This window comes from Trachurus japonicus, chromosome 20, assembly GCF_045865225.1.
Source record: "Trachurus japonicus isolate A0001 chromosome 20, Traja_1.0".
NCBI lineage: Eukaryota > Metazoa > Chordata > Actinopteri > Carangiformes > Carangidae > Trachurus > Trachurus japonicus.
Window position 1 is genome coordinate 282,529 of NC_140926.1, and position 12,219 is coordinate 294,747.

Consider the following 12,219-nt stretch of genomic DNA (forward strand, 5'->3'; position numbering starts at 1 on the left):
GCACTAGTCAACAGAGGCAGACGTCTATCAACCATTAACATTACATTAACTCACTGAATATTCAACCGATTTTCAAGCCGTTTGGTTTATTATAAATGTCAGACAGATATTTATGATACAACAACAACAAAAAAATGTAGAAAAAATTTCATTATTTTTTTTTTTAATGTATTAAACATACACTTAGATACTCAGACACCCCACATGCATAAATACACTGTTTTCTGATTTGCCGTTGTTTAGTAATTTGTCGTTGTGTTTTCTGTTTTTTTGTTGTGTTTTCTGATTTGCCGTTGTGTTTTCTCTTTTTGTGTTGTGTTTTCTCTTTTTGTGTTGTGTTTTCTCTTTTTGTGTTGTGTTTTCTCTTCTGCCGTTGTTGTGTGATTTGCCGTTGTGTTTTGCACTTCAGGGCCACCGTAAAAACCAGTTGAGTTTGATGCTGTTGCAGTTTGTTCAACGTTGACCCCTTTTTTGGCTTAAAACTACTGGACTATTATTTACATCTTCTGCTTCATTTACCTCCTGACTGCTCCTCCTCCTCCGTCCAGCAGGAGGCGCTGCAGGAGGCGCTGTGCCCCGCTGAGCTCCTCTACGCTGCAGGAGGAGGAGGAGGAGGAACCGGAAGTCCCAGCATGCCTCAGTGCAGCAGCAGCAGCAGCAGCTGGAGCAGGAACAGACCGGTCGTGGTGTCAGAAACATGGCGGCCTTCAGTAAATATGTGACGGCCAAGAACGCGTCCATCGCCGGCGGAGTTCTGCTGGTGCTCGGCCTGCTGAGGCAGCGGCGGCGGGGGGGGCAGCAGCGGTGAGTGGCTGGGGGGTAGAGGGGGGGTAAGAGGGGCTGTTAGGGGGGTAGAAACCTTTTTCTTTTTACAGTCTATGGTAGAAGCCCTGCAGCGGCTCAGGTGGAGCTGTGACGAGGCTGTGACGACAGCAGCAGCTCCAGGTGAGAGCGGTGACAGGAGCCGCTGCGGCCGCCTGGGAGGCGCCCTGAGGCGGGCACCGAGAGGCCGAAGCACCGGGGCTCTGGAGCTCTGGAGCTCTGGAGCCCCGAAGGTCTGGAGCTCTGGTCCGGTCACCGAGACACCGAGACACCGGGGAAAAGTGTTTTAGACTGAAACTAGTCCGGATCAACTAGTCCGTGTTAACTAGTCCGGGTTAACTAGTCCGGGTCAACCAGTCCGTGTTAACTAGTCCGGGTCAACCAGTCCGTGTTAACTAGTCCGGGTTAACTAGTCCGGGTCAACCAGTCCGTGGTCTCTGGGTGAACAGGTGAACCTGTGACCGTCTTATCGATCCGCTGAGTCGGTGATTACAACATTATGACTCTTATCAGCCGGTTGACACATGTTGCTATATAACACATGTTGTTATTATAACACATGTTATTATATCACATGTTGTTATAACACATGTTTTTTTTTTGTTTTAAACTTTTTATTTAGATATTTTCATTTTTCCACCAAATGAAACATTCCCTGACATGTAGCCTAGGACCCTATGAATTAAAATAGAAATAAAGAGAATGCAATAGAAATATCATAAAGGTAAATCACATGGATCATAGATATTTAATAGATATTTGTACCAAAGGGAATCACATCAATACAGAATCAATCACAGAGAAACACAGCAGTCTTATAATAACCCATAATAACCCATATTCCTCCACCATCCACATACTAATAATTATAATAACACAGCTCCACCTGTAATACCGTGTTTAATAGTATATGAATACGTAACTTTATTATCAACGGAGTGAATATTCCTCTTTGGTTTCACCACCATAGACGTGTCTCACAACATCAGAACAATAACACAATAAAAAACATTTCAAGGATAGAAAATATATAAAAAATATATAAAAATAGCCTATGGCTCGATGTACTTCACACATCACACATTCAAGTACATAACTTAGTAATTTCATAAAGCACAGCACAGTACGAAGCTGCTGTGCAGGAAAACCCCTCGCTACCCAGCTACCTAGCTACCGCATTCTGATCTTATTTATTACACTGACAGCTTCTGTACAGGTTCTTCCTTGTCATCAGTCATCTAAACCGTTTCCCTGAAGGCAGAAGCTCCAACTCACTGTACATGGGACGAGAGGAGTCATTAATTATCTTCTCAGCTTCACTTCTAATTAATTCATCATAGAGACAGCTCAGATGTTTCTGTGGCTTCCCTCATATCTTAGAGGCCACGTTCACTATTCTCTGCAGGTTGTTTCTCCTTTAATATTCAGGTTTCTGTACCACATGATCATGTTAAATGATGAGATACTTTCCACCAGGCTCTAGTACACCGTTTCTAAAATACTTTGACTCACTCCAAAACTGTTCAGCTTGTGTAGCAAGTGGAGGCGTTGTGAACGTTTTATAAAAACATGATCTGTATTAGTTTGGAAGGTAAAACTACTGTCGATGTATGAGCCCAAATATTTAAAATCATCCACCGTTTCAACCATTTGTTCATCTGTATTTACTGGCCTCATAATATTATATATATATAGTAACACGTCATAGAAGTTAGATCTTTGTGTGTGTGTGTGTGTGTGTGTGTGTGTGTGTGTGTGTGTTTTGTAACACTGAGTTTCTGATGTGTGTCTCTCTGCAGCAGGAAAGGAGGTTCAGACCTGGTGCTGAACACTGAGGTACGTCATCTTCTGCTCTGAGTTTAATAGAAGCTTCAGTTTAATAGAAGCTTCAGCTTCAGCTCTAGTAGTAGTAGTAGTAGTAGTAGTAGTAGTAGAAGTAGTAGTAGTAGAAGTTCCAGTAGAATCACTGATGAAGCTTCAGCTGAAGTTGAAGTTTCAGTAGAAGCTTCAGTTTAACAGAAGCTTCAGTTTAAAGGGATAGTTCACCCTAGAATGATATTTCGCTCATTATCTCCTCCCCCTCATGTGGACTAAGGGCTGGAAGAAGTTTCAGAGTCCTCCGTCCCTTCTCTGAGTTACAGGGGGTCTTGGCGTAGCAGTGCATGTCCATATGACGGTTCCAAAGGGACACCAGAGCTCTTCGTAAAAAAACACACACAAAAAAACATCCAAATACCTCCATGATGCTCGTATGTAATGTCCGTCTTGTGCTGAAGCCCCAAATTGCGTAATTGTCCCGGAAAAAATTAAATAAGTCTATATTTTAAGCTTGTTTGTAGCGGAAGCTTCTCGAAGCTCCTCTTCCTGGTCCGTGCAAATCTCGCGTGATTCGCAGTAACCGCACTGACGCCGGCGCAAATCACGCGAGATTTGGACGGACCAGGAAGAGGAGCTTTGAGAAGCTTCCGCTACAAACAAGCTTAAAATATAGACTTATTTAATTTTTTCCGGGACAATTACGCAATTTGGGGCTTCAGCACAAGACGGACATTACATACGAGCACCATGGATGTATTTGGATGTTTTTTTGTGTGTGTTTTTTTACGAAGAGCTCTGGTGTCCCTTTGCAACCGTTATATGGACATGCACTGCTACGCTGAGACCCCCTGTAACTCAGAGAAGGGACGGAGGACTCTGAAACTTCTCCCAGCCCTTAGTCCACATGAGGGTGAGTAGATAATGAGCGAAATATCATTCTAGGGTGAACTATCCCTTTAATAGAAGCTTCAGTTTAATAGAAGCTTCAGTTTCAGTTCCAGTAGAATCACTGACGTGTTGTTGTGGTTGTTGTTGTTGTTGTTGTTGCAGAAAGATGGAAGCAGAAAAGACCGAGCGGCCGTAGACAAAGTCTTCTTCCTCAGAATCCTCCGGATCGTACGGATCATGGTCCCTCGACTCTTCTGCAAGGAGGTGAGACCCAGAGAGGAGCGGACCGGACCGGTCTGATGTAGAAGCTTCAGAGACCCAGAGAGGACCGGACCGGACCGGACCGGTCTGATGTAGGAGACCCGGAGAGGAGCGGACCGGACCGGTCCGGTCTGATGTAGAAGCTTCAGATTAGTAGAAGCTTCAACTTAAGCTCAAGATTCAAGATTCAAGATTCTTTATTTGTCACATGCATAGTTAAAGTGTTTAAACACTTACAACAGGCAGTGAAATGAAATCCTGACTACACCCCCCAGACTGTGCTGTCCCTCGAGTAATAACATGTTAAAAGAAATTGTAAATATAAATAACAAATTTAAAATATAGACAAGAGAAAATAATTTCATTAGTGCAGCAAGTAGCCTAGGCATTTCAGTATAAAAACATCCAAGTTTAAAAGCAGATCAAGTGCAAACCAAAGGGCATAAAGTGCAAAGGGCAAAAGGGTTAGAGAGATGGAGAGATGGAGAGATGGAGAGATGGAGAGATGGAGAGATGGAGAGATGCTCATGGCATGTTCTGATTCAGCAGCCTGACAGCTTGTGGATAGAAACTTCTTCTCAGTCTCTCTGTTCGCTGCAATGCTCCTGAACCTCCTGAACCTCCTGAACCTCCTGAACCTCCTGAACCTCCTGCCTGATTTCAAGAGCTGAAACAGCCCATTGCAGGGGTGGAATGATCCTTTAAAAGCTGAAGCTTGACTCTGATCTGACTCCGCCCCCCTCTGATCTGACTCCTCCCCTCTGATCTGACTCCTCCCCCCTCTGATCTGACTCCTCCCCCCTCTGATCTGACTCCTCCCCCTCTGATCTGACTCCTCCCCCCTCTGATCTGACTCCTCCCCTCTGATCTGACTCCTCCCCTCTGATCTGACTCCTCCCCCCTCTGATCTGACTCCTCCCCTCTGATCTGACTCCTCCCCCCTCTGATCTGACTCCTCCCTCTGAACTGACTCCTCCCCTCTGATCTGACTCTCCCCCCTCTGATCTGACTCCTCCCCTCTCTGATCTGACTCCTCCCCTCTGAGCTGTCTCCTCCCCCCTCTGATCTGACTCCTCCCCTCTGATCTGACTCCTCCCCTCTGATCTGACTCCTCCCCCCTCTGATCTGACTCCTCCCCTCTGATCTGACTCCTCCCCTCTGATCTGACTCCTCCCCTCTGATCTGACTCCTCCCCCCTCTGATCTGACTCCTCCCCTCTGATCTGACTCCTCCCCCCTCTGATCTGACTCCTCCCCTCTGAACTGACTCCTCCCCTCTGATCTGACTCCTCCCCCCTCTGATCTGACTCCTCCCCTCTCTGAACTGACTCCTCCCCCCTCTGATCTGACTCCTCCCCCCTCTGATCTGACTCCTCCCCTCTGATCTGACTCCTCCCCTCTGATCTGACTCCTCCCCTCTGATCTGACTCCTCCCCTCTGATCTGACTCCTCCCCTTGATCTGACTCCTCCCTCTGATCTGACTCCGCCCCCCTCTGATCTGACTCCTCCCCTCTGATCTGACTCCTCCCCTCTGATCTGACTCCTCCCCCCTCTGATCTGACTCCTCCCCCCTCTGATCTGACTCCTCCCCTCTGAACTGACTCCTCCCCTCTGATCTGACTCTCCCCCTCTGATCTGACTCCTCCCCCCTTGATCTGACTCCTCCCCTCTGATCTGACTCCTCCCCTCTGATCTGACTCCTCCCCCCTCTGATCTGACTCCTCCCCTCTGATCTGACTCCTCCCCTCTGATCTGACTCCTCCCCTCTGATCTGACTCCTCCCCTCTGATCTGACTCCTCCCCCCTGATCTGACTCCTCCCCCCCTCTGAACTGACTCCTCCCCCCTCTGAACTGACTCCTCCCCCCTCTGAACTGACTCCGCCCCCCTCTGAACTGACTCCGCCCCTCTGATCTGACTCCTCCCCTCTGATCTGACTCCGCCCCCCTCTGGTTGTCATGGTTACAGACGGGCTACCTGCTGCTGATAGCGGCCATGCTGGTGGCCAGGACGTACTGCGACGTGTGGATGATCCAGAACGGAACCATGATAGAAAGGTCAGTGTTGTTTACTGGTCACTTCCTGTTTACACAACTCACCTGTTCACTCCTCATCCACCAGTACAGGTGAGGGGAGGGGGCGGGGCTTCCTCCACTGGCCCCGCCCCTTTACATGTCTGGAGCACTGAGGGGGCGGGGCTTCCTCCACTGGCCCCGCCCCTTTGACCTTGTTTGGACGAACCGAGTCGAGGGCGGAGCCAAGATGGCGGCGATGTTCATGTATCATGTTGTTAACACAGAGTTCCATCTAGTTACTCACATGTCACGGATTATTCGATTGTTTTTAAAGGAGAAGTCTGTAAATTATGGTCTGGAATGAGCCCTGTTGATGATGTAATAACTGTCCCATGATGCATTGCTGTGTGACTGACGCTGTGTTCTGGTCTCCACAGCGGTATAATCAGCAGAGACATGACTCTGTTCAAGAAGCACTTTTACTCCTACATATCAGTCATCCCCGGGGTAACTGCCCCCCCCCCCCATACCCTATACCCCCTATACCCCTCAAACCCCTTATACCCCCTCAAACCCCCCCAAACCCCCCCAACCGGCTGAATACACCATCAACCTTTAACTGTGTTTAACATCTGGCTGTGTGAGTGTGTTCTGCTCCAGTCCGGTCCGGTCCGGTCCGGTCCTGTCCGGTCCTGTCCGGTCCGGTCTGGTCCGGTCTGGTCCGGTCTAGTCTAGTCCGGTCCGGTCCGATCCGGTCTGATCCGGTCCGGTCCGGTCCGGTCTAGTCCAGTCTGATCCGGTCCGGTCCGGTCCAGTCTGATCCGGTCCGATCCGGTCCGGTCCGGTCCGATCCGGTCCGATCCGGTCCGGTCCGGTCCGATCCGGTCCGATCCGGTCTGATCCGGTCCGGTCCGGTCCGGTCTAGTCCAGTCTGATCCGGTCCGGTCCGGTCCGGTCTAGTCCAGTCTGATCCGGTCCGGTCCGGTCCGGTCCGATCCGGTCCGGTCCGGTCCGGTCCGGTCTGTTGTGGCTTCTCCATCTGCGCTGCTTCATTCTGATCTGTGTCTTTATAACAAGAATCAAACAACCAAACCTCCGTCTGTTGAACAGCTGTTATCTGTCGCCACGGTGACCAGAGGTTGAACAGCTGTTATCTGTCGCCACGGTGACCAGAGGTTAATGGAGTTAATGATTGATCAGGGTCTGTGTTCACTTCAAGTATTAATAGTCTATAATAGTAGACTAGACTATATTAGCATCCAACAGGAAAGCCTCGCTCACGTCTTGAATAAAAGAAAGAGGAGGAAGAAGGTCCTGCAGCTCTGCTTTTACAAACCTTCACCTTTAATAATGACAAGTCCAACTGGACCAGAGTTACAACAGTTTATCCAGAGGTACAACAGCTCAGAGTGGAGGTTAAAGGGACAATGACGATGCTCAGGTTTAGACTCAGGCTCAGGTGTTCAGGTGTGGAGCAACGGTCTCTCACCGTCACTGGCTCAGTAACCGGGACTGTCTGACCTCGGTAGAATATCTAACTACACACACCCAAGGTTAGATACTACACACACACACACACACACACACACCCAAGGACAGAGCAGTAGGTGAAAGAAGAGTTATGCATAAAGGCACAGTGCAAAAATATATGTTACACAAAGGAACACACAGTCAGACAGGGTTGATAGTTCAGTTTATTAGATACAGAATTTATTAGATTATAATCTGTTGTAACATGAGACAGAAAGTTGATTAACTTATTGCTGAATCATACCTGTTATTTATTCTTATTATTAGTATTATTCATATTATTATTAACCCTTCCTCTGCCTGAAGCTGCTGTCTGTTTGACCAGTTTGTCCCGTGAGGTCACTGTGGGTCGTCAGGGCTGAAGCTGTGAAGCTGTGAAGCTGTGTGTGTTGGGGGGAGGGGGTGGGGGGTGGGGGGGTTGTTGCTTGTATCCTGTGGGTAGTTGCTGAAGTCCCTCTGCCCCGCCCCCCCCCCCCCCCCCCCCCCCCCCTCCCCCCCACCCCCCCCCCCCCCCCCCCCACCTGCTGTGTTGTTGGCTCACCTCTGTGCATGTTGTGGTTTCAGTGCAATTATCGGTCGCTCCACAAAAGATTTCAAGATCTACTTGTTCAGCTTTATCAGATTCATGCCACTTGTAAGTCTGATTCACTCATCGACTCTTTGTTAAGTCCGATCTTAATTATTGATGTCGTTATTATTATTATTATTATTATTATTACTGATTAGTTACTGCAGAGTACAGAGGAGACCTGACTGCTTCATTACATCTACTAATCAACTCTGAATCATCTCATGCAGTGAAACATTCACACGACTGAAGGCTGAAGGTCGTCTGAGGGTCGTCGTCCCTGACGCTAATGAGTCAAACTAATCAACAGGATCAATGAATCATTATTATTATTATTAATAATATTAATTAGTGCTGATTGATAATGTGACACTCAGATCGTCTTCAGCCTGAAGCTTCAAGTTTCTTTGATTCCTTTAATTCTCACTCAGGGCGTTTTCCCACCAGGTCGTTCAGGTCACTAGAAACAGACGTTTTCCTTGGTGGTGATGAGGTAATGGAGGCTGTCCTGCTCCGTAGCTGCTGATTGGTCCTTGACGATGTCTCACCTGGACAGTCTCACCTGAGGGGTGTTGCACAAAACCTAGATCAGGGATGAAGCCGGGATATGTTGGTTATCCTGCTGAATTTAGCCTCAAGTCGGTTGTTCAAAAGCAGGTTAAATCTATCCTGGTCAAGTTACTATGGTGATTTATTCTCTGCAGCTAGCCTGCTCCAGACCATAATAACAGCCAGGCTCTTTATCTGTGAAGTCAGCAGTCACTCTGATCAGAAACCAATGTGTTTCATACAGTTATTCCATGTTCTTATGTTCATATTGGCCTGATTTCTAAACAAACTAAATACATTTACAGATCTGTGTCCATCTATGATATTTTATCACCACTAGTAGCTATAGGCTATATCACTGGCTTCTCATAAAGATCAATGGAGCAAAAATGGCATATAGATTTTATTTTATTTTTTAAATAAAATGTTAATATAGTGGCCTAAATATTGGTTCAGGTAAGAAAATGAGAATAAAATTGAGTGACTGTGATTTTGCTGTATGAACTTGTATTACTTGTTATGTACTTAAGATTATAAGGAATTTGTGCAATGAATCAACTTCAGCACTAAGTTCCTGTTGATTGGAGGAAAGCAGCCACACCTCCTCTCATCACCTGTCCTCTCATCACCTGTCCTCTCATCGGTGAATCTGTGATCGATCTCTGTCTCTACTGACCAGAGAACTAGTTCCACCTGGTTGACCAAGCTGCTGCTCCTCAGCCTGGCTCGGTGTTAGTGCAACCAGTTAAAGGGATAGTTCAACATTTTGGCAAATTGGCCCATTGCCATAATCGCTATAGTCATAGCAGTAGGTTCATTACCTTTAATTGTAGGTGTAAGCTATTTTCAGTACGGCGGAGCGCAGCAGCTGGCTGCTCAGAGCTACGCTATGGAGGCTCATTATGGGATTTCTTGGTTTCCCTCATTAAACTCATCAAATACAAAATCCCAAAACTCCACAGCGCTTTTGTAGACAAGTTGTGACCTGCACAACCACCACGCTATGAGATAATGACGGAACGATACGAAACGGAGCCGTTTTCGAGGTAAATACAGGGTAAATACGGAGACTGCTTGCTGAAAAACTGTCCCTGAACGCAACGCGCATCAGCGGTTTTGTATGAATTTACCTCGAAAACGGCTCCGTTTCGTATCGTTCCGTCATTATCTCATAGCGTGGTGGTTGTGCAGGTCACAACTTGTCTACAAAAGCGCTGTGGAGTTTTGGGATTTTGTATTTGATGAGTTTAATGAGGGAAACCAAGAAATTCCCTTAGCCTCCATAGCGTAGCTCTGAGCAGCCAGCTGCTGCACTCCTCCGTACTGAAAATAGCTTACACCTACAATTAAAGGTAACGAACCTACTGCTATGACTATAGCGATTATGGCAATGGGCCAATTTGCCAAAATGTTGAACTATCCCTTTAAGCCAGGATGCTCCAATTAGACTAGGTCAAGCCGCGCTTGCTCAGTTATCCTGGATTTCTTTATTCTACTTTTGTGCAGTACCCCTCCGGACAGTCTCACCTGGACAGTCTCACCTGGACAGTCTCACCTGGACAGTCTCACCTGGACAGACACCTGGACAGTCTCCTGTATAATCACCTGTATAATCTCATGTAACATGAGCGACAGGTGCGACTGGAAATACCAAATTAAAAGAGCAGCCAGAATCACATGCAGGACCTCCACTGTTGCTCTTTATGCAAAATCCTGCTGATAATTTTTATCCAATGACAGAGCGACTGTGGGACACACGTGCTTCTGTTTACAATGTTGGTCCCTTGTAAAAACAAAAAACAAACAAAAACAAAGCAACGTGAATAAAAACAGCAGTAGTAAGTAAAAGCAAAAAGTAAAACTAGTAGTAAGTAGAAATAAACCGACCGGCTCCAAAGCAGCTGAAGCATCGAACGTCCTGGTGTGAATCCGCCCTGAATCTGAACTTCTGCATGTGCACGAACTAACATCATCATGGTGCTGTTGTTGTTGTTGTTGTTGACTGACTGACTGTTGTTGTTGTTGACTGACTGAGTGTTGTTGTTGACTGGCGGCTGCAGATCGCCTTGGTGAACAACTTCCTGAAACTGGGTCTGAACGAGCTGAAGCTGAGGTTTCGTGAACGACTCACAAAGAGTTTGTACGACCAGTACCTGCAGTAAGTCACACACACACACACACACACACAACCACACACACACAGACACACACACACACACACACACACACACACACACACACACACACACAAAGTTCAAAGTTCAAAGTTCTCTTTATTGTCCCAGTTGGGAAATTGATTTGCAGCCAGGATCCAAAACACATAAAAACATACAATACCAATAAATACACATAAAACACACACACAGAGCAATCAACCTCTGTTAGGAAACACAGCACATAGAGCAACACACAACAACACACAACAACACACAACAACACATAACAACACATAGCAACACATATTGGGCAGAGTAATTAATTTCCAAGTGCAGACAGAGACAAAGTGCGTTCAAGTGCATTCAAACAAGGTGAGATAAAACAGACTGTGTGGTCCAGACAGCTGTCAGTTATCTCACTGTTTAACTCTGTTCAGCATCATAGCAGAAGGAGCAGATGAAGACCTGTATCTATTAGTCCTGATAGAGAGATAGACCCTTAACCATCTTCATCTATTAGTCCTGATAGAGAGATAGACCCTTAACCATCTTCATCTATTAGTCCTGATAGAGGGATAGACCCTTAACCATCTTCATCTATTAGTCCTGATAGAGAGATAGACCCTTAACCATCTTCATCTTCATCTATTAGTCCTGATAGAGGGATAGACCCTTAACCATCTTCATCTATTAGTCCTGATAGAGAGATAGACCCTTAACCATCTTCATCTATTAGTCCTGATAGAGAGATAGACCCTTAACCATCTTCATCTATTAGTCCTGATAGAGAGATAGACCCTTAACCATCTTCATCTTCATCTATTAGTCCTGATAGAGGGATAGACCCTTAACCATCTTCATCTTCATCTATTAGTCCTGATAGAGAGATAGACCCTTAACCATCTTCATCTATTAGTCCTGATAGAGAGATAGACCCTTAACCATCTTCATCTATTAGTCCTGATAGAGAGATAGACCCTTAACCATCTTCATCTATTAGTCCTGATAGAGAGATAGACCCTTAACCATCTTCATCTATTAGTCCTGATAGAGAGATAGACCCTTAACCATCTTCATCTTCATCTATTAGTCCTGATAGAGGGATAGACCCTTAACCATCTTCATCTATTAGTCCTGATAGAGAGATAGACCCTTAACCATCTTCATCTATTAGTCCTGATAGAGAGATAGACCCTTAACCATCTTCATCTATTAGTCCTGATAGAGAGATAGACCCTTAACCATCTTCATCTTCATCTATTAGTCCTGATAGAGGGATAGACCCTTAACCATCTTCATCTATTAGTCCTGATAGAGAGATAGACCCTTAACCATCTTCATCTATTAGTCCTGATAGAGAGATAGACCCTTAACCATCTTCATCTATTAGTCCTGATAGAGAGATAGACCTTAACCATCTTCATCTATTAGTCCTGATAGAGAGATAGACCCTTAACCATCTTCATCTATTAGTCCTGATAGAGAGATAGACCCTTAACCATCTTCATCTATTAGTCCTGATAGAGAGATAGACCCTTAACCATCTTCATCTTCATCTATTAGTCCTGATAGAGGGATAGACCCTTAACCATCTTCATCTATTAGTCCTGATA

The 12,219-nt window shown here is 46.0% G+C and overlaps 1 protein-coding gene across 3 annotated transcripts in view; it reads left to right on the forward strand.

Annotated features, from left to right (window-relative positions):
* Positions 1 to 632: 632 nt before the first annotated feature.
* abcd3a (ATP-binding cassette, sub-family D (ALD), member 3a) overlaps positions 633 to 12,219 on the forward strand; it is a 40,326-nt gene continuing 28,739 nt past the window's right edge. Inside the window, exons 1-6 of one of the 3 annotated variants that reach the window (XM_085763717.1) lie at positions 633 to 804; positions 2,622 to 2,658; positions 3,691 to 3,792; positions 5,757 to 5,845; positions 6,241 to 6,310; positions 10,511 to 10,608. In XM_085763717.1, coding sequence (XP_085619843.1) covers positions 698 to 804; positions 2,622 to 2,658; positions 3,691 to 3,792; positions 5,757 to 5,845; positions 6,241 to 6,310; positions 10,511 to 10,608 — 503 coding nt within the window. In that variant the 5' untranslated portion in view covers positions 633 to 697. Of the gene's footprint in view, positions 805 to 2,621; positions 2,659 to 3,690; positions 3,793 to 5,756; positions 5,846 to 6,240; positions 6,311 to 7,897; positions 7,968 to 10,510; positions 10,609 to 12,219 lie in introns of all 3 variants that reach the window. The other 2 variants (XM_085763716.1, XM_085763718.1) reach the window with 2 other exon arrangements.